At 55.2% G+C, this 21,628-nt stretch overlaps 2 protein-coding genes and 1 non-coding gene across 12 annotated transcripts in view; all 3 read left to right on the top strand.

Annotated features, from left to right (window-relative positions):
* Positions 1–2,768: 2,768 nt before the first annotated feature.
* Positions 2,769–11,638, top strand: KPTN (kaptin, actin binding protein). 2 transcript variants are annotated; one of them, XM_088830217.1, is made up of 12 exons: positions 2,769–3,085; positions 3,463–3,545; positions 3,647–3,731; positions 3,823–3,877; positions 5,432–5,507; positions 5,643–5,716; positions 5,938–6,047; positions 6,252–6,329; positions 7,445–7,520; positions 8,476–8,611; positions 8,887–9,069; positions 10,791–11,638. In XM_088830217.1, exons 1-12 carry the CDS (start codon positions 2,860–2,862, stop codon positions 10,947–10,949), a joined length of 1,341 nt encoding a protein of 446 aa, XP_088686343.1. In that variant the 5' UTR covers positions 2,769–2,859; the 3' UTR covers positions 10,950–11,638. The 2 variants fall into 2 exon arrangements, with proteins under 2 accessions (XP_088686343.1, XP_055267719.1); XM_055411744.2 differs by having other exon boundaries at positions 10,786–11,626.
* Positions 11,561–11,635, top strand: TRNAQ-CUG (transfer RNA glutamine (anticodon CUG)). The gene has a single exon. It is a non-coding gene; the product is annotated as a tRNA-Gln (tRNA).
* Positions 11,639–18,320: 6,682 nt separating the features above from the next.
* The window catches only part of SLC8A2 (solute carrier family 8 member A2), a 28,429-nt gene continuing 25,121 nt past the window's right edge, over positions 18,321–21,628 (top strand). For all 9 annotated transcript variants that reach the window (XM_088829997.1, XM_088829996.1, XM_055411057.2 and 6 more), the window contains exon 1: positions 18,321–19,121. In XM_088829997.1, the coding sequence (XP_088686123.1) occupies positions 18,444–19,121 (678 nt within the window). In that variant the 5' untranslated portion in view covers positions 18,321–18,443. The remainder of the gene's footprint in view (positions 19,122–21,628) is intronic.

Consider the following 21,628-nt stretch of genomic DNA (forward strand, 5'->3'; position numbering starts at 1 on the left):
GCACACCAAGTCTCCCAGACTCACACCCCACGTCCACGCTTCCCTGGAGGGAAGGCCAAAAGCCCCAGTGGCACCTCCATCTGTCAGAGGCGGGGGAGGGAGCAGCTTTGGCAGGTGGAGTACAAGGACAAGTGGGCGTGGGGAGAGGGGAGCAAACAACAGGAAGCCTTTGCCCAGGAAAGGAGGGCAGGGACCAGCCACCTCCTGATCCAGCACGTGGACCTCTCTGTCAGTGGACGGTCTGGTGTGCTCATGCTTCCAGCCGGCCCTGGGCCAGGTCCGCCCCCACTGGGGGTAGGAGGACAGCAGGAGGAGGGTCAGCGCCAGAAGGCGGACTCGGTGTCACTGGTATGACATCAGTATGTGAACCGGGGTTGCCTGGGAAATCAGGGCAGGCTTCCCGGAGAGCTGCTCCAGCCTTGAGCCTGGAAGGAGCTCTGGAGAGGTTCAGACTCGCCATGTATCAAGAGAGTGGCCTCTGTGTGACGCTCTGCCCTGCTCCTCTGTCCCCCTCCGCTTCTTCCACTGCTGCTAAGTCGCTTCAGTCGTGTCCGGCTCTGTGCAATCCCATAGACAGCAGCCCACCAGGCTCCCCCATCCCTGGGATTCTCCAGGCAAGAACACTGGAGTGGGTTGCCATTTCCTTCTCCAATGCGTGAAACGGAAAAGTGAAAGTGAAGTCTGCCCATTCGTGTCCGACTCTTAGCGACCCCATGGACTGCAGCCTACCAGGCTCCTCCATCTATGGGATTTTCCAGGCAAAAGTACTGGAGTGGGGTGCCATTGCCTTCTCCGGTTTCTTCCACAGCTCTAATCAATTGATAATGGCTGTCTCAAGCTCAGTTAAGACTCCTGAGACCTCAGATTGATTACCAGTGTCTGCCATGGCACTTGGAGAAGGCTAAGTAGTGTAGTGATTCTCAACCCTGGCTGTGCTTTAAAATCATATTGAAAGTGCTCAAGGGACTTCCTTGGTGGTGCGATGGTTGAGTCTGCCTTCCAAAGCAGGAGACACAGGTTAGAACCCTGGTCGGGGAACTAGATCCCACATGCTGCAATTAAGACCTGGCACAGCCAAATAAATTAATTTTTTAAATTAAAGCCTGAGGAGAACATTGTTTAGAAGTGGAAGAAGACTCCCCTCCCCCCATTTAATCCCCGAGTATCTGTTAAGCTCCTAGTGTGTGCCATGCCCTGGTGCAGTCCCTGGGGTTACAGCACTAACCAACATAGCTAGACCTGCGTTTGACACGAACTCCTTTTCATCACCTTCCAGATCGAATCTGCCTTGGAGATCTCTCTTATACCTCTTATGCAACAGTGTTCCAGGTGCTTGGCAAAGGGTCTGGTACATAGTTCGGGGATCTTAACATATTTACTAAATGCTCACTTCATGTCAGGCCTTGTGGTCTAGGTACTGGGGATTTGACTGTGAACAAAGGAGATCCAGTCACTGCCTTCATGGGTCTTGCAGTCTGCATGTGCATGCATGTGTGTATGTTCTCTTTCTGCCTGGAAGCAGGTGACTATTATTCAAGGTGGCCAGGACAGCTGGCCAATTCATGTCTTCTGGAAATAACGTACCTATATACACAGAGTCCCCACACCCCTGATGCTCTTCTAAGGACAAACATGTATATACGTAAATTCCAGAAGGCCTTGTCCTTTCTCCAGCGCTTAGTATCACGTCAGTCAAGGGATTTATTCTCCCCCAGCCTCCATTTCGTTTTCTATAAACTGGGATAATAAACTTTCCAGGGTTGTTGCAAGAGTTTATTGAGATAAATTCATAAAGGATATCTTGGCACAGAGTAAGTGCCCAATACATGATAAATGAAGGCAGGGTAACAAGAATAGGGTAGCTGTGAGGATTCAATGAGATCATCAGCCAACATGACTGGCATAAAGTCAGCTTTCAGTAAAGAAAGAAAAAATGAAATGTTCGTCGCTCAGTCCTGTCTGACTCTCTGCGACCCAATGGACTGTAGCCTGCCAGGCTCCTCTGTCCGTGGAATTCTCCAGGCAAGAATACTGGAGTGGGTAGCCATTCCTTTCTCCAGGAGATCTTCTTGACCAAGAGGTCAAACCCGGGTCTCTGGCATTGTAGACAAATTCTTTATCATCTGAGCCACCAAGGCTTCTTCAGTAAATAAGGTGAAGGTTATTTGCCAGGACAGATAGCTAGAACTGTTTCCTTGGGGTAAGCAGAATGCATTTCACCACTTTAAAGGTGATGGGAGAGAATCCCCTGGTGGTCCAGCGGTTAGGACTAGCACTTTCACTGCCTAGGGTCTGGTTTAATACCTGATGGGGGACCTAAGATCCCATAAGCAGCACTATGAGGCAAAACAAACAAAAAAGTTGAAAGTGATGTGATTAAAACAATAAACTATGTCGCTATCTTGTTTGGGTTCCAATACTGACTTCGGCTTCTAACTGATCTTAGACAAATTACTTTGCGCCTCAATTTCTTGATCGGTCAAACATAGTATCTACATCTGCCTACTTGTGAGTTTTAAGTAAACTGATAAATAAGCACTTAGTTCCTGGCATGTAAGGGTTATACTGAGTTTTACGTTTCTTATTCTGCCTTCAGCACAGCCCAGAGCAAGGGTTACCACGTCCAGGCTTTAGGTCATGATCTGCAAATCGCAGTCGCCTCGGCCCTGAAAAGGACCAAGCAGCAGCGCGCAAGCGCATTGAAGCAAAGTCTGGAGGGCAGCCCGGCTGGCGGCCATCTTTGTAAAGGGCAACGACCGCAGCTTCTTTACGTAATCGGTCTGCGCGTCCCGCGGGCCCCCGACGATCCACGGTAGAGCGGGCGGCTGTGGGGGCTCTGGGAAGGAGTGGTTGAGGGACATGATGGGGGAGGCGGCCGTGGCCGCAGGGCCTTGCCCGCTGCGCGAGGACAGCTTCACACGCTTCTCGTCGCAGAGCAATGTGTATGGACTGGCAGGCGGCGCGGGCGGGCGCGGGGAGCTGCTGGCCGCCACTCTTAAAGGCAAGGTGCTAGGCTTCCGCTACCAAGACCTCCGGCAGAAAATCCGGCCCGTGGCCAAGGAGCTGCAGTTCAATTACATTCCCGGTGCGTGGCGCCGTCGGGCTGGGGGCTCGGAACGTAGTGTTAAGAAGGTTTCTGAGGCTCTGTCTTGGACCAGGTCACCGTGATGGGCGAATGTGATCAGGGTGATGGTGATTGAAAGGAGTCGAAGCTGGTAATCTGGAGGCAGTGGGGTCAGAAGACAGGGATAATATGGGCCTGAAGTAGTTCGGGTTCAGGATGACTCAGAAACCAGGATTACTTCTACCCTGGTGATGGGGAGCAGGACCCACTGGGATCCAACAGTCGTAATTTGTGGTGGTCAGAGATGACTGAGCCGTAGAGGTCAGCCGTCACCGTGGTTTGAAATATTGGGGTCACAAGCCTGCCTGAAATGTGAACTCTGAACTCTCCTCTCCCAGTGGATGCAGAGATTGTCTCCATTGACACCTTCAACAAGTCACCCCCAAAGCGGGGTCTGGTTGTGGGGATCACGTTCATTAAGGTACCCAGAGCCCATCCATCTATCCATTTTCTCCTTACTGAGTCTTCCCCAAATCCCTCTTGCTGCCTCTACCTTCCCCTGAAGCCAGTCTCCTCTCCCAGGATTCTGGGGACAAGGGCAGCCCCTTCCTTAACATTTACTGTGACTACGAGCCTGGCTCTGAGTACAACCTCGACTCCATTGCCCGTAAGTGTGGCCTGGAGGGAAGAAGGGATGGGGAAAGGGTGGGGGATGCAGTCCCATCCCCGGTACCTAACTGCCTCCACTCCCCCTGCAGAGAGCTGCCTGAACCTGGAGCTCCAGTTTACTCCTTTCCAACTATGCCACGCAGAGTAAGTAAATCACAGGCTTGATACAGTAAGGAGTGTGTGTGTGCATGTGTGTGTGTGTGTGTTGAGAGGGCAGAGGCTATATAGCATACTGAAGACCACAAGCCCACCTATAGGCAATCAGACTTGTTTTGATTTTTAGAGCATTGTGCATTTAAGGTAGCCGTGGACCATACTCAGCTTATGGGCTACGATTTTACAATCCCTAAACTAGATGGTGTTAGTCGTGTCCGACTCTTTGCGACCCCGTGGACTGTAGCCCACCAGGCTCCTCTGTCCATGGAATTCTCCAGACAAGAATACTTGAGTTGTAGCGATTCTCTTCTCCAGGGGACCTTCCTGACTCAGAGATCGAACCTGCATCTCTTGCATTGCAAGCAGATTCTTTACTGTCTGAGCCACCAGGGAAGCCCCTGAACTAGATAATTTGAGAGTTAATTGAGTGCCTCATTTCCAGACGTGTAGAACTCTCAAGTTTTGATATTCTAGATTAGGGCATTCCAAGATCCAGAAATGCTTTTTTTTTTTTTCTTCTTGAGTTATTAGCTCTGAGATTCCAAGATCTGAAAGATCTACAGTTTGATGATTCTGAGATTCTGTAATATTAAGGTTAGAGACTTAGCAGCAGCAGCAGCAACATTATCACATCTCAAGGAGACAGAATACAGACCCTGTAGAGTACTGATGTTCTAGGATCCCAAAGTATAAGAATTCCATTCTGGAACACCAGTGTCCTAGCACAGGAGTTGCCAAACATTTTCTATTTAATCTGTCTCACAGCTACTCAGATTGGCCACTGTAACAAGAAGGCAGCCATGGACACTGTACAAATGAATATGTGTGGCTGTGTTCCAATAAAACTTTATTTACAAAAACAGGGGAGGGACTTCCCTGGTGGTCCCTTGGTTAAGACTGCACTCCCACAACACGGGGCATGGGTTCAATCCCTGCTCAGGGAGCTAAGACCGTGCAAGCCATGTGGCATGGCCAAACAAAACAGGCAGTGAGTTACATTTAGCCTGCAGGTCATAATTGGCCAACCTGAACTGAGGTCTATCAGATGAAAGTTTGAGAAACTGAAGTTTCTAACCCACTAATGTTCTGGGTTCTATGATCTGGATAGTCTGCCTCAGAATTCTGAGTCTGAATATCATGATGGCAATTTCCAAAAGTTCTAGTGTATGGAAGGAGACAGAAAACAACTTCTAGAACACTGGGGTTCTAGGGTAAAGAGATGCTAGTGTTCTGAGGTTCTGCAGCCCATTCTCAGAGCTCCATGTTCATTCCTAAATCCACATCCAGAATGAGGATTCTAGCAGGTGAGGGCTCTAGAAACAGAAGGTTCTAACGTGCTGAGTTTCTGAGATTGGAAAGGCCTACAATCTTGTGATTCTTCAAGGGTCAGTTTCTACAGTTCTACATCTTCACTGTGGATCCAGTGTCTGAAGCCTAGGATGACAGTGTTCTCGCAAGCAAGAGTTTTTTCAAGAGGAGGGTTTTAAATGAATTCTACCACACTCAAGGTCCACCATACTGGGGTTCGTTTCTTGCTTTCAGGGTCCAGGTCGGGAATCAACTGGAGACTGTGTTTCTCCTGAGTGGGAATGACCCGGCCATTCATCTGTACAAGGAGGTGAGGCGGAGGAGGCGTAGTGGGCAGAGCCCTGCTGGGGCCACCAGTGGACTGAGGTCGGGGGTTGGGGGTGGGGGGGCGGTGAGTGAGACTAGCCACTGACTCCAAGCGGGTGGCGGGTCTCGGTTCTCCCAGAATGAGGGACTGCATCAGTTTGAAGAACAGCCTGTGGAAAACCTCTTCCCAGAGCTCACAAACCTGACCAGTAGGTAGGCGAGCCCCCGACAGGCCAGCAGGGACCGGAGCAAGCGGGCTCCGAGAAATCCTAGTGGTGGGAATTGAGGCCTAGGGGAAATCAAGTCCAGCGGAGGCCCAAGGCTCTTCTGGGGGGAGGGTTGGGGTGGATGCTTGTAGGGAGGCGGAGGTGGGGGGTGGGGGCTGGGACCTGGTGACGGCCCGAGGGCCCCTCTGTCCACCTGTCCACCCCCAGCGTCCTGTGGCTTGACGTGCACAACCTGCCTGGCACATCCCAGCGACTCTCAGCTCTGGGGTGTCAGAGCGGTTACGTCCGAGTAGCCCACGTGGACCAGCAGAGTCGAGGTGATGACGGGGCGGGGCTCGGACATGGTTAGGGGCGGGGCCTTGGGGGCGGGGCCTTGGGGTGGAGTGGGCTCAGGACGGGGAGGGGGGGCGGGCCACTGGGGGCGGGGCGGGGCGGGCGCTCAGGGCTGGGGTTGGGGCTTGGGCGGGGCCCGGGGCGCTCAGTGCTGAGGGTGGGGCCCTGAGTCTTCGCCCTCCACGCAGAGGTCCTGCAGACGTGGACCATCCTTCAGGACGGCCCCATTTCCCGAGTGATCGTGTTCAGCCTTTCGGCCCCCGAGGGTGAGCTCCGCGCGTGGGCTCGGCTCCCCACACCCACGTTTGTACCCCTCTCCCTAAACGTCTGGCCCCCACCGTTCCTTCCTCCCTTCCTCCTGGGTGCCCCACTCTGGCCCAGGAGCTACTGTGCCCCCTCCCTCCCGCCTCGCTCCTGAATTTCACTCCCAGATACTTGCCCCGGTGGTGGTCTGACCTTTAACCTGAACTTTTACCCTGAAGTTGAACTTCCGCCTTCCCCTTGGTGTCTCTAACCTTCAGTCCTCACTGAGTGACTTCCCCTGAGCCCCGTCTCAGGCCTCAGGACTTGTCACGCTGTGTCTTGCTGCCATTCAGACCCAAATTCTTCTCATGGACTCAGCACTGTCCCTGGACTCGCAGTCTCTCCTTTCCCCCCACGTGTTGATCTGTTCCTCTTACTCTGGTCTGTCCTTCTCTCATGTTTTTCTTTTTCTTTATTTGGCTGCGTTGGGTCTTAGTTGTGGCATGCAGGATCTTTCCTTGCTACACACAAACTCTCTAGTTGCAGCGTTCGGACTTGGTTGCTCTGTGGCGTGTGGGATCTCAGTTCCCCAACTTGCGTCTCCTGCATTGCAAGGCAGATTCTTAACCACAGGGCCACCAGAGAAGTCCTTGGTGTTTCTCTTGGTCTGATCTCTGTGGTCTGTCTTCCATCCCTCCTCCTGTGGTTTACCCCTGATACCCCTACAGTGATCTGAGGACTTTCCTATTCTCATCTAACCTGGTGGTCTAACCTTGAATTTTGTCTTGACTTTGCACCTCATGGTATGTGGGACCTTAGTTCTTAGTTCCCCAACCAGGGATCAAACCTACATCCACTGCACTGGAAGCACAGTCTTAATTCCTGGACCACCAGGGAAGTCCCCTAACCTTGGGTTTTGTTTTTTTTTAAACTGTTATCCAACACCTGTTCCTCCTCCTGACCTCTGACCTCCATCCTCCTCTCGTGGTCTAACCTCTAACCCTCTACCTGTAACCAACCCATCATCAAGCCTTTCTACCAGGAGTCTAACCTGTGTTCCTCTCAGGTATGGGGGGGTGTGGAGGAGGGACCTGGGACCTATCCCCTCACACCTCCCCCACCTCTGTTCCTTCTCCAGAGACAGAGAACAGGCCACAGCAGGAGGAATACAGCGTGCTGGTGGCCAGCATGTTGGAGCCAGCAGTGGTGTACCGGTGAGGGGCACGTGGAGGCGGGCTGGCCCCATGCCTTTGCACCATGGCCTAACCTTCTCATTCTCCGCAGAAAGTAAAGCTTTGGGTGTGGTGGTTCAGGGCTGGGTGGGTAAAGGTGTCCATGTCCCAGGGGGAGAAGCACCGAGTGTTTAAATCTAGAATTTATAGGAGGTGTGCTGAGACCTCGGGGTGGGAGCTGAGATGTCCAGCCCCCCTGGAATGGGTGTGTGCTAGGTCATTCAGTCCAACTCTGCGATCCCCATAGACTGTAGCCTGCCAGGCTCCTCTGTCCGTGGGATTCTCCAGGCAACAGTATTGGAATGCGTTGCCATGCCCTCTTTCAGGGAATCTTCCCACCCCAGGGATCGAACCTGCATTGGCAGGTAGGTTTTTTTACCTCTGCCACCACCTGGAAAGCTCCCCGGGGTACAGAGCATGTTGGCAGGTATTTAACCACCGGCTCTGTGTGGGACAAAGTCCTGGTTTGTAGCATCTGCCCGTTTCAATGCTCTCACCATGGTGGGATTTCGAGTCACTGATACAATGCCAACACGCTCTCAGAGTTTCTGGAAATGCCCTGGTCTCCTCCTGTGAGCCAGTGCAAGCCAGCTCTGCGTACCTGGTGGGCCGTGCAGGTGTCCAGTAGTGGGTCCAAGCTCTCAGACTCCAGGGGACTACGCGGGTGTCCAGACTGGAGGCGACAGGGTCACCAGAAGGAATGGTGTGGGTTTCCACATGGGAATGAGATGCTCCCACCTTCAGGGGACCGTGTGAGTGTCCAGATCGGAGATGCCTTGAGCACTTCTGGGTGGATAGGAGGATAGCCAGCTTGGAGACGAGGGTGTCCAGGCTTCAGCAGGAACAGAACCTCCAAACCTGACACGTGAGGATCTGGTGCTCAGGGTGGCAGGCACTGTACTTGACCCCAGTCTTCCCGCTGTGTTCTGACCCCCAGGGACCTGCTGAGCCGGGGGCTCGAAGACCAGCTTCTCCTGCCGGGCAGTGACCAGTTTGACAGTGTCCTCTGTGGCCTGGTCACGGACATCGATCTGGATGGGCGACCGGAAGTACTGGTGGCCACCTACGGACAGGTGGGACCCATGGGGTGGGACTGTCCCGGCCCATACCCTGTGCCCCTCGCCTTCCCCTCTGGGACCCCAACCCCCTGTGTGACCCCATCCCCCCATGTGACCCTGATCCTCCCATGACCCCAAAGCCCACCGTGGAACCCTGACTGCCCTATGTGACCTTAACCCCATGTAACTGTGATCCCCCGTGTGACTCTAATCCCCCTGTGTGACCCTGTTCCACCCCCCACCGTGACCCCGATGCCCACCGTGTGACCCTGACCCCCCCACCCTTGCAGGAGCTGCTCTGTTACAAGTACTGTGGCCCCGGGCATGGGCTTCCCGGGGACCAGCCTGGCTTCCGCTTGCTGTGGCGGCGGGGCTTCTCCAGCCCCCTGCTGGCCATGGCACATGTGGACCTGACCGGGGACGGGCTGCGCGAGCTGGCTGTAGTATCCCTGAAGGGCGTGCACATCCTGCAGGTAGCCGGGGGCCCTGAGGCAGCACTTCTCACCCGCCTTAGTGAGGGCGTGTCCTCAGGGGAGAGGGAGCTCTGGGGTCTGAGCCCACCTTTGGGCAAGGAGGGAGTCTTGGCTGCGGGCCTCCTCCTGGGTGTGGACAGAGGGGTGTGGCCCCTGCTGGTCCAGGAGAAGGGGTGTGGGGCCTCATAGCAAGGGGTGAAGGGGGCTTGGCTGCGGCATCCATCACCCCCATCCCCCTGACCTCCCTCAGCCCCCCGCACTTCTGTCCTTCTGTCCCCCCACTCTGTCTGACTCTGTTCCTTCTCCAGCCTGGATCCGTCCCGTGAGCTATTTGCACCCTCCCACTGGCCCCTGACCTCGGCCCTCCCCCTGGAGACACCCCCTCTTCCTCACATGTGACCCGCTTCACTCTGCCCTGGGTCTCACTTCCAGCCTGTCTCCAGCTTTCTGCTGCAGTCTAACCTCGAGCCCTTCCACTCTAGTCTAACCTCTGAACTTTCCACTGTGGTCATGCCCTTGACCTGCTGTCAAATGGCCAGCCTTCTCCTGTACTTTGACCTCTCACCCTCCCACATCAGCTTCACTGCCCTTATGGTTTAACATCCAACCCATTCCCATGATCCAAGGTCCAGCCTACAACCATCCCTTTCTTTTTAATCTCCAACTAACGTCGACAAGATTTCCCCAATGGCTGAGCAGGTAAAGCCTAGCAGGCTACAGTCCATGGGATCGCAAAGAGTTGGACATGACTGAGCTACTAAGCACAGTGTGGTATAACCTCTGACCTTCTCCCTATGGCCTGACACCTGCCCTTCAGCTACGAGGTATCTCTGTCTCCTTATCTGTTGTTTGCCTTCCCCCTCTCTCTGGTCTGACTCCAGCCTGCTTCCCCATGTGGTCTCACCTGAGCTCTTGTCTACTGGAGTCTAACCTTACTGCCTCCTCTGAAGGTTTTGCTGGGGCCTCTTCCTTCAGCCTGGCCATCAGGGGAATGGTCCAGATTCAACCACATAGAGATAGAGGCCGGACCCCAGGGGAAAGGTGTGAGGTTGAACCACAGTGCATGGGATGAAGGATGGACCCCCGGGTAAACCCGAATGAGGCGGGGTCTGAGGTTGGACCAGAGTGGGAGGGGCTTCCCCTCCACCTTGCTCGCACACACTAGCCTCTCTTGCCGCGCTGTTTCAAGCCGTGGCACAGTGACCTCCCCACTCTGTCCCTCGTCTCAGGATCTACCCTCAGACCCTCCAGCCCGGGTCTGGCCCCGTCCCTTGTGTGGTGACACATTCTTCTCCTGCCCACTGTGGTCTGCCCCTTCTCGGTCCTCTGGGCCTAGCCTTTGCTGCCAGGGTCTCGCCGTTGCCCATCTGCCGCGGTCTGACCTCAGCCTCTGTACGGTCAGTCCTTGCTCCCGTGTAACTCGAGCGCCCCTTCGTTCTGATTCATCGCCTTCCCCCCGACCCAAGTCCTAGCCTCAGACCCGCACATCTGGGGCTGGGCTCTGTTCCTCCCGCTGGAAGTTCACGGAAGGCCATGCCCCTGAGTCTGACCTTCACCACATCACGGAGACCCGTTCCCACCCCCCGTGTGGTGGTCTTCTCTCCAACCTCCGATCGTGGCTAAGCTTCCAGCTTTGAGGGGGGCGGTGTGACCCACACCTCTCCAGCTCCATTTCAGCTCTGCCTGCCTCCTTCCTCCTCCTCTCGTTCCCCACAGCACAGCCTGATCCAGGCCTCGGAGCTGGTCCTGACCCGGCTTCGGCGTCAAGTGGAGCAGAGGAGACGTCAGCCACAGAAGCTGGGGGACAGGGTGGGTTCTGGGCCTGCCGAGACCCCGGCTTCCTGAGCATCCACTCGCTGCCTACCCTAGGTCTGCGGTAGTGCCTTGGGGCGCTCGCCTTCACGGCGGGGTAAACATCCTGAAGGAGGGGCTGGTCCCCCCAGACCCATTCCTGGGGTGATGGAGCCGTGGGTCCTGCTCTGGCCCTGCCCCCGCGTGCCCTGTGACCTGCACTGCCCTCTCTGTGCCTCAGTGTTCCCGTCTGAAAATGGGACGATCTCACCCTCCATGTGAATTGGTCAGTGGCGATGATTTCTATATCCAGAGGAACCAAACTCACATTCGTCTCCATCCTTTTGTTCAGCAAGCGTTTGACGAGGGCCCACGATGTGCCAGGCTGAATGTTGGGAGCCGGATTTCCCTAGAAGAACTGAGGGAGGGGTCTCTGGGGACTGAGGGTCCAAAATCAGACCCAGGAGTGAGACTGAAGTGAAATCGCAGTGTAGATTTCAGAGGAAAGAAAGGAAGTTAGGCCCTACGAGGAAGACTGAAGTTCCTCCTCCATGGGAAGACTTCAGGGTTAGATGTTTGCACGTGAGCTCAGGTTAGACCCCAGTGGAAAACTCGGGCTTGGGTGAGTGCTCAGTGGGATGATAAGGAAATTGAGCCTCAGAGGAAAGGATGTGGATGGAAAGGACTGTCGTGGGAGACTTCCCTGGTGGTCCAGTGGCTAAGACTCCATGCTTCTGATGCAGGGGGGACCCAGGTTCAATCCCTGGTCAGGGAACTAGATCCCACATGCTGTAACTAAAAAGATCTCGTATGCTGCAACTAAGACAGCCCAGCCAAATGAATAAATATTTAAAGAAAAGACTCATGGGGAAGCCACAAATTGTAACAGAGGGCCTGAGGTCAGAAACCCTGTGAATAATGCTGGAGTTGGACACTAGCAAAAGTTACTATGGTTGGACCTCACACCTTCCCTGGTGGCTCAGACAGTAGGAATCTGCCTGCAGTGCAGGAGATACAGGTTCGAGCCCTGGGTCAGGAAGATTCCCCTGGAGAAGGGAATGGTCGCCCACTCCAGTATTCTTGCCTGGAGAATCCTATGGGCAGAGGAGCCTGGTGGGTTACAGTCCATGGGGTCACAAGAGTTGGACACTACTGAGTGGCTAACACTTTCACTACTTTCATACCTTACACCAGGGGTCAAAGTTAACACCCTACAGAAAGTGATTGAATCTAGGTCCCCATAGGGGAATCCTGAGATGAGCCCCAGGAAGACAGGACCCAGGCTATACTGTGCTGGAAAGGACTAAGGGTGGTCCTAATTGAAAAGTCCGAGAATGGGAGTGGGGCACCTCCCCTGGCGGCCCAGTGGTTAAGAATCTGCCTGCCAGGGGACATGGGTTCAATCCCTGGCCCAGGAACTAAGATGCCACAACTATGCCCACGTGCCACAAGCCACAACTACTGTGCTTGTGCACTCCAGAGCCCGTGCTTGGCAACGAGAGTTTGTGCACCGCAGTGAAGACTCAGCATAGCCAAAAACATACAACAAAGAAAAGCCCAGGGGAACTGTCCCTCCTGTGGCCACTTCCATGGCACCAGAGAAGGAATCCCAGGCCTCCATCTCAGGGACCAGAGGAGGGCGGGGGTGACAGGAGAAATATTGCCAGGAATAGAGCCCCGTCAGGAGGGTTGGGGACCCATTCCTGGGCAGGGGAGGGGACAGAGAGGTCCAGGTTGGTTGGGGGATGGGGTGCTGCTTGTCCCTGGCAGTTTGGGAGGAGGGGAGACTCTTGCTTCCTGGTGGGGAGGGGCAGGCACCATGGTCATTCTGGCCATCTGTCCACCTCCTGCCATGGAAGTCCACACGTCAGTCTGACCATCTGCACCGCCAGTGAAGACCAGGCTGGCTACCAGTGCCCCGCGGTGGGTCTTCGGGAGGCTGGAGCCCACCGATTCTTGGCCGCCCCAGACTTCTCCTCAACTCCCAGAGCCCAAGCCCAAGCGTGGGAAATCACAGGCAGCTGGAGCTGGGTCGTCTCTCTCCCTCCTGGCAGGGAGCCCGAGGGTGTCAAGCCAGGACGGGTGGTGGTGGGCATGGGCCACTGGCCAGAGCAGGGTCTGCTTCCTGCTGCCTGTCTGCAGAGGAGAAATTCTCTGTCACCTCCTGTCCTGGGCGGGAATGGACCCTAAGGTCGGATTGGGGGCTTTTAACTAGTGATGTTGTGGGTTTGTGAGGCCTGTGCATGGGTGTGCACATGTGTGTGTTTGTGTCTGTTCTCCATCTCAGGATTTGTGAGTTTGTGTTCCGGGCGCTGCCCGATCTTTTGCAACTCACTTCCTGACTTCCTGCCAGCCCCTGAGTCTGAGACCGCGTGTCGTGTAGAAGTGAAGCGTAGAACCTGAAGGCGCACTTTACCATTTTGTGCCTCAGTTTCCCCATCTGTAAAATGGGACGAGTAGCATTTCCTTCACAGGGTCTTCAGGCGGGTCCGTTATGTCAACACGTGTCAAGCACTTACTAAAAATGTTGTAACAATGCCTGGCACGCAATAAGGGCTGCATTGTTATTATTATTAATGGCTGCCTTTGTGGTTGTTTCTGGCTGGCTCAGTGGGGCTCTGTCTGCAGGCCCGGCATGTGAATTTGGATCTCTACTCTGGCTAAAAACATTCTTGCCCTCCCCCTCCAGTTCTGGGAGCCTGGAACTATTTGTAGCTCTTTCGCCTCTTTGGTCCTTGTATGGATCAGAGACTGTGTTGGTGGGGGGCGGGGGCATCGTGGACGATGCTGCTGAATGACCCCCAGAAGCCCCCCGCCAGAGACACACACGCGCGCGCGCCCTCCGCCGCTGTCCACTGCCTGTGGTGCTGAACGCAGAGGGTGGGTGGGAGGCTTGGGCGGCCTCATCCCCCCCTCCCTCGCCCCTCCCCTCTGCAGGCCCCTCCCCTGCCTCCCGCGCCGGCCTCCCTCTCCCCGCCTCCTCCTCCTCCCCTCTTTCCCCGGCCCCTCCTCCGCCCTCCCGGCGCTCTCCCCGGCCCCCCTCCTCCCTCTCCAGCCGACTCCCCCTCCCCCGTGTCCCTCCCCCCTCCTCCTCGCCTCTCCTCCCTCTGTCCCCTCTCCCTCCCCTCCTCCCTAGCTCTCCCTCTCAGTCTCCAGCTCTTCTCTCTCTCCCTCTCTCTCGGTCGGGCGGAGTCGCCCACCACTGCCAATCCAGTGCCGGGGGAACCTGCTCTAGGCTGCAACTGCAGGTAAGCGACCCCCAGTGAGGGGAGGGAGGGCTGGGGGGAAGGATGAGCTACCCCAGGTGGGTGGAGGGGGGCGTTCGAGGAGCCGCTTTTCCCTGGGCTCCGTTGCGGAGAGTAGGGGGCTGCATATCCTGGATTGCGGGTACCAGGGCCCGAACGCGGAGTCGGGGGCCACCACCAGCAGCCAACATCCTCAGCCCCTCCTGCGCTTCGGGGAGCGTGGCGGGCTGGGGAGGGGGTGCCTCCTGGGCACTGAGGGGGTGCGCACACCCCCGCCCCGTCTGGGGCAGCCCCCCCAACCTCGCGGCCTCCGCCCCCGCCCTCCTGCGTCTGGGTCTCGCCTTTCTGTGCCTCCACACCCCTCAGGGGTCCCGGCCCCGCCGGGTCTGCCTGTCTCTCCGAGTCCCTGACTCTCCGTCTCACTCTCTCCACGCCTGGGTCTGGTCCGGCTTTCTGTTTCAGCCCTGGGTCTCTCTCCCTGCCTTCCTTTTCGCCATCTCTGTGTGTTTCCCTGGCTCTCCTGTCTGTCTGCGCGCTCAGCTCTCCCGGGTCTCTGTCTCTCCATCCACGCGCGGGTCTTCCTGGCCCCCTTCCTCTCTCATCTCCATCTCTGTCTCCAGGCACCTGCTCCCTGTTCCTCCCTCTCTCCTCCCCTCTTCCTCTCCCTGGTTGACTCTGCCTCCTACACACCTTTGTCTCCGCCCCTGGCCAGGGGAGACCTGGAGGAAGAAGATCCCCCACCTCCCCCCGACAACCGCCTCAGAGTGGGCTCGCCCGGGAGGCACGGAGTCCCCCAAACTCCGCTCCCTTCCTCAGCCGAGCTCCCCCACCCCATCCTCCCAGCAGGCACCCGCCCATCCCGCCCCTGAGCACAGAGCTCCTCTGCTCGCCCCTGCCTGATTTCTGGCATCCCGAGGTATTCTCGCAGTCTAACCGTGCCCTCTGTGGTGGAGACCAAACTGGTCCTGTCTTCAGCCTACCCTCCCGTTCCTCTTCATATTGACTGGACCCCGTCCCTCTTGCCGTCTCACTTCCGTGTCTCTTTTGCCGTCTGTCCGTTTCGTGGCTCGTTCATGCTTTGGACAGTTGCTGCGCCGCTTTCACTGCTCCAGGCAGAGCAGTAATAGGTCCTGGCTCGGGCCGGGCCAGTCCTTCCTGCAGTCTTGCCTCCTTCCCTCTCCTAGTGCGCCAGCCCCAGACCTGTCTTCCAGGGGCTCAGAAGCTTCTCCGCTGCCCCCTGGGGGCTCTGGAAAGGGCCCTTCTGAGTCTTGAGGTCCCTGGCCGATAGATACATCCTTTTCTTTCCTGTTGGGAAGGGGGGCCCCAGAGGAGGTGGGCGAGATGAGAGGTGTGGGGCTGAGCCTGTAGCCCACACTGTGATGGGGTGAGGCCTGCCCATGAGGGGCTCTGGGTGGGTTAAATCGAGCACAGGTTAGGAGCCCCGGGCCTCTGCCCTGCCCATGACTTGAAGCTCCGCGACTTGACCAAGCCCTTTGCCTCTCCGGGTGTCAGTTTACCGATGGATGTATCACACAGCCTGAACACCGAGACTGCGCGTGTGTCTGTGTGGGATCCCCCAGCGGGGACACCGTGTGCAGGAGCAGGGGCCGGGGGAACCTGGCTCACTCAGGGGCAGGAAGCAGGCATGTTTAGAAGTCCGTGTCCCCACCGAGGGGCAGGCAGCAGACACCCCCTGCCCCTGCCCTGAGCGCAGTTCGGGACCACCACCCGCTGCTTACTGACAAGAGGGGCTCCTACCTGGCCTACCAGCCTGACCTCCCCACCCCGCTCAAGCTTGCAGCCTCCATCCTACAGATGAGGTCCCTGAGGCCCCAAGATGGGGGCAAGGCAGAACTGGGGCGCTCCCCACTGACCCAGCTGGCCACTGGCCCAGGAGGGAGGGGAGAGACAGCCCCAGGGACAGACGATGCCCGCCATCTGCCCTCCAGAGTCCCACCCTGGCCTCCACCTGATCCTTTTGCCCCTGGATACCCAGCTTAGGTTTCAGGGCAGCTGGGGAAACGAGAGCGGCAGCGGCAAGAGTCTCAAGCAGAAGCAGCCCAGCTGTCCCCAGTGCCAGGGCTCTGGCCTCTTGGTGGCTCGTCACACAAATATTTATCCAGTGCTTTCTCTCCCTGACCGCTCCTCTCCTAAGGCTGCAGGGAGAGGAAACCAGGTGTTGCAGGAAAAAAAGCAATTGAACCAGGCTGCTTTGCCCAGCTTTGGGGCAAGGAGGGCAAGTGCCAGAACACCCGTTGGCTGACCCTGGTTTCCCCTGAGGACCGAGGCGGGAGGGACAGGTGTTTGGATGCAAGGCAGAACTTCCCAGGCCGTGGTCCTTCCATGAGTGACAGGGTGAGAGGCTATGGGTGAATTCTTGACTCCCAGGTGGCCCTGGATTCTCCTGGAAGCTAGGGGGTGAGGAGGAGGGAGGGAGGAGAGAGCGTGAGTCTTTGCTTTGGATCCTGGTGGGTTTGTAATTATGCCTAAGTCGTTGCTAATTAGGGGGCTGCTAATTAGACATATCATTAGGGGCCTTGCTGAGGGGGTAATTGTGCGGTGGCCCTTTAAGAATCACCCCTCAACCCAGCCCACACAAACATACACACACACACACACACACACGCACACGCACACACACACACACTCACTCACTCCTTCTCAGGGAAGTTCTGCCAACATTCTGCCTCCCTCCCCCGGCTCTGAGTCGTGAGGACACCAGCGCACATTGGGGGTAGGCTGTGGGCTAGACTCTGAGAACTTTTTCAGACAGAAATGGATATTATGGGAGAACTGGTGGCCAGGAGAGGGGTCAGGGAGCAAGCGGCCCTGAGGATCCCTCCCTTCCTTTCCGAGGCCTGTTTTATAAGCTACTGGGTTACCACGGCAACACAAGGCGGGGCGGGGTAGTTGGAAGTCAGGACCACTCTTGGAGAGAGAAACTGGGAGCCACAGAATGGCTGCTGGGAGTCACTGGACAAGTTACTAAGCCTATCTGAGCCTTGGTTGGCTCATCCGTGAGATGGCTGGGGACTCCCCAGAGTTGGGGGGGTGTCATTTCAAACAGAGTGGTCGGGGACGGTGACATCTTAGTGGAGAGCTGAAGGAGGAGGGGGAGAGGATATGCTGGGAAGAGTGTCCCAGGAAGGAGGAACAGCAGGTGCAAAGGCCCTGAGGCAAGAACTTGTCCAAAGAGCAGGGAAGAGGCAGTGTGGCTGAGGCCAAGTGAGGGAGGGAGAGAGGGAGAGAAATGAGACCAGAAAGAACGAGGGGACCAGATTGTGCGAGACCTTATGAACCAGGGAAGGGACTTTGATGTTTGGAGTGAGACCGGAGCCATGCGGGGTGGGGGGGGGTGCGGTTCTGATCAAATAGAAGGATGTGAGATGAGTTGCATTTTTAAAGGACACCTAGACACAGAAACATAGTCACTCAAGCCCAGGACCAGAGGCAGGAAGATAAGGAGTGACCCCACATCCACAAATGGGGCAAAAAACCCAAACTGGGGGCCACAATGTCACAGCTTCTAAGGAATCTTCCACTTCCCAGAGGACCGGGTATACTGGAGAGAGACGCGTGCTAGCATTGAGGGGCAGAATGTGAGTGAGAGACTGCCAGCAGCCCCGCCCCAGCCCTACCCGAGACAGGAAAAACAAAGAAGCACCTGTACAGCCCAAATCCCAAGCAGGAGCCCTCCGAGCACCAAGTTGGAAAGCTCAGGAATCACCGAATCAGTTGAGGGCCCCCCCCCCCAGCATCTTGCTGCAGCCACAGGCTTCATTCTGCGTCCTTCTGTGCCCGGCTTCACTCTTCCAGGATGTGTCTGGGAGGCGCGTCTGCAATGTTGGGGGTATCAGTTGTCCGCTCCCTTTTCAGTGCTGTATAATATTCCACCATGCGATTCTTCTGCCCCATATTTCTCTGTGTTTTTACCAGTAAGCATCCAGCTTGTTTCAAGCTTTATCATCAGTGAATCTACTCTAAACACTTGTGTCTGGGTCTTTCGTTGAACACTTATTTCCCTGGGTACATTCCTGGGAGTGGAATTGCTGAGTCCTGGGATACGTGATGTCAACTGTAGTTTCTCATAGAGCCTACATGTCCATCAGCAGCACATGATGCCTTTATCTTTCTATGTCTTTCTTGGTCTCTGCCTAGCACAGAGAGAGTGTCTCTTTGTGTTCCTGTCTCTGAATCTCTCTCCTCCCTCTGTTAGTCCCCAGCTTCTCCCCCATTCTCCACCTGCAACAAGCCCTGACTCCTGAGCAAGAGGGAGGAGGGGTTTGCTCCCCTCACCCAGACTTCCTCCTCCTTCCCCACAGGACCCTGCCCCCCTCCATGGCTCCCCTGGCCTTGGTGGGGTTTGCACTCCTCCTGGGGACTCCGCCATGCTCAGGGGCGGCCACCCCGACCCCCTCCCTGCCACCTCCCCCAGCCAACGACAGTGACACCAGCAGTTCAGGGGGCTGCCAGGGCTCCAACCGCTGCCAGCCTGGGGTGCTGCTGCCCGTCTGGGAGCCCGATGACCCGTCGCTGGGGGACAAAGCAGCCCGGGCCGTGGTCTACTTTGTGGCCATGGTCTATATGTTTCTGGGTGTGTCCATCATCGCCGACCGCTTCATGGCCTCCATCGAGGTCATCACATCCAAGGAGAAGGAGATCACCATCACCAAGGCCAACGGCGAGACCAGTGTGGGCACCGTCCGCATCTGGAACGAGACAGTGTCCAACCTCACCCTCATGGCCCTCGGCTCCTCAGCCCCAGAGATCCTGCTGTCCGTCATTGAGGTCTGCGGCCACAACTTCCAGGCGGGCGAACTGGGCCCAGGCACCATCGTGGGCAGCGCTGCCTTCAACATGTTTGTGGTCATTGCCGTGTGTATCTACGTCATCCCGGCTGGCGAGAGCCGCAAGATCAAGCACCTGAGGGTCTTCTTTGTCACCGCCTCTTGGAGCATCTTCGCCTACGTCTGGCTTTATCTCATCCTGGCCGTCTTTTCCCCGGGTGTGGTCCAGGTGAGCAAGGATGCATGGACATCTCCTGGGTGCATGTGTCTGCACAATCCAGAGGGGTGGCCTCCTGGGCTTGGAGAGCCAATGCCTGTGTTTGCAGAAATCCATGCTCATATCTGAGAGGGCCGCCGGGTATGGTTGTCCAAGTCGAGCTCTGCACAAAGGCATTGGGCAAATTGGGGCTAGAGTCTGGTGGGTATTCCCCAAGCCAGGTCTGGATGGCGTTGCAAACTCTGGAAAGAGCTCATCCACGCAGAACCAGATGCCATTTTGTAATATGCCCATCTGGAAATGGCATCTTTGAACTCTCACAAGGGTGCCACGTGTGCTAACAGAGTCCTAGTGATCCGTGTAAGGCATATGATAGTCTAGTCAGGTATTTGCCAGGTATGATCACGTGTTTTCCTATACTCCCTGCCTTTTGCATAATTTATTTCCACTTTTGCAATTAGACATCCCCCATTCACATAATTCATTTTACAGTTGCAGAATCCAGCCCTGTGTTTTCTGACAGTGCTAATTGATTTGAGTAACTTGGTGCAATTTGCATAGTTTACCCATGGACTTTGCATCTGCATAATCTAGCTTTGTATTTGCCAGATATGCAGTCATGGTTTGCATAGTTCATTCATTATTAATAATTGATTTCTGATGTTGAGATAATTTATACCACTTCACTGTAATCCATCCAGTCCAACCTAGGCGTAAACCCAGCCCACTAAAAAGACCACTTTGCATAATTTATTCCAATAGTGAGAAAAAATTTAGATCCACAGCTGCATAACTTACACCCGCATTCACATAACCACTTGCCTCTCATTTATCCAGTGTCTTAACGGGCCTATTGCTTCGTTTCCTTTAAAACGTTCACCTAATTTATTTCCCACAGCCCAGGATTGCCGCCTACATTTGCATAATTTATTCACGGGCCTGGCTTAATTCGCTCACACACATGCATAATTTATTTGAGGCTACCCAGGATTCCTTTATACAAGTGTATAATCTGCTCAGACATATCTGTCAAGTTTTGCCAGCTATAGTTTCTTTCCAGGAAAGATCTACAGTTAGAAGTGTAAAAATTCTTTGCAGATGTTTTCTAGGCAGAAGGAAGGAAGAAACCGCAGTGAGGCAAAGAGGGAGGTGGGGCAGCAGAAGAAATGAGGGAGGAAGGGAGACGGCTACTGTGATTGACTCCTGACTGTGGTGCTGAGTTTCCTGGCTGCCAAGGTGAAAAGTACAGACGATGCTTCACACGGTCTCAGGCACTATTTTAAAAAGGATGTTATCCTGACTTGGGTTGTCCAAGTGGTCCGTGACAAGGATTTACACCAAAACTGTGAAATGGATTTTAGACACTGTGGGGAAGAGGTGGGATCGGGTAGCGGGGAGGTTTCTCCTGAGAAGGAGCTGGCTCCATCACAGGGAAGACAGTGTGAAATACCACAGGTCTGGGTGCAGAAGTGGTTCTGGACAATCCCTTCTGGAGTAACACGGAGACCAGACTTCTGGAATGCTTTCACGAAATAACCGAAAGAATGGGCGTGAGATCAAGATGATGCCAGTCCCTCCTAGATGCTTTGACAGGGGCAGGGAGGAGATAGGTCTGGCTCAGGGTTTTCTCCAGAAGTGCTGTGTGACCTCAGGCAAAGCCGATACCCTCTGGGCCTCAGTTTACACATCTGAACTATAGAAGGGGTTGGACTAGACCATCGGTTCTTCTTCTTTTAAATAGTTTTATGCGTTGGCTGCACTGGGTCTTCATTGCTGCCAGGGCTTTTCTTTAATTGCACAGAAATGGTAGCTACTCTCTAGTTGCAGTGGGTGGGCTTCTCGGCACGGTGGCTTCTCTTGTTGCAGAGCACAGGCTCTAGAGCACAGATTCAACAGATGTGCATGGGCTTAGTCACTGTGAGGTATGTGGGATCTTCCTGGACCAGGGATTGAACCCATGTCTCCTACATTGGCAGTCAGATTCTCTATCACAGAGCCAGCAGGGAAGCCCTTCTTCTTTAAATGAGGTCCTCTATTTTCATTTCTGATTTTAGCAAGGTCCTCTTTTTTTTAATTAATTAATTTGACTGCAGCACTCGGGATCTTTAGTCGCAGCATGCGAACTCTTAGCTGTGGCATATGGGCTCTAGTTCCTTGAACTGGAATTGAACCCAGACCGCCCCTGCATTGGGAGTGCAGTCTTAGCCCCTGGAACACCAGTGGGGGCCCTCAAAAGCAGATGTGAATCTATTAGAATCACCTTTTGTTTACCTGCAGGGAAGAAAGCAGATCTCAGGTGTTGGAGATCTCGCTTCTGATTAAGAGAGAATCGCCCACAGCGTAGACACTGGCCAGTTCAATGAGCGCAAAGCAAGAGTTCATTTTACAGCTTGCGTGGAAAATTCAGTTTCTTTTCACAAACCTGCCGGTGGCTTTGTGTGGTTGTACTATTTCCAAGTCCTGATTTTTCTCTGAACCAGCAGTAAAGACAGCGACAAGGGGCTGTGAAATGAGAGCTT

The sequence above is a fragment of the Moschus berezovskii genome, chromosome 22 (assembly GCF_049115385.1).
Source record: "Moschus berezovskii isolate FMDL1 chromosome 22, NW_MosBer_1.0, whole genome shotgun sequence".
Taxonomy (NCBI): Eukaryota; Metazoa; Chordata; class Mammalia; order Artiodactyla; family Moschidae; genus Moschus; species Moschus berezovskii.

What these genes read in the sequence shown, in the direction of transcription:
- KPTN (XM_088830217.1), top strand. Translation starts at nt 2,860, where the DNA reads ATGATGGGGGAGGCGGCCGTGGCCGCAGGGCCTTGCCCGCTGCGCGAG. An exon ending in TTCCAACTATGCCACGCAGA is followed by an intron (nt 3,878 to 5,431) that starts GTAAGTAAATCA and finishes TCTTGCTTTCAG; the next exon opens with GGTCCAGGTCGGGAATCAAC. An exon ending in CTCACAAACCTGACCAGTAG is followed by an intron (nt 5,717 to 5,937) that starts GTAGGCGAGCCC and finishes GTCCACCCCCAG; the next exon opens with CGTCCTGTGGCTTGACGTGC.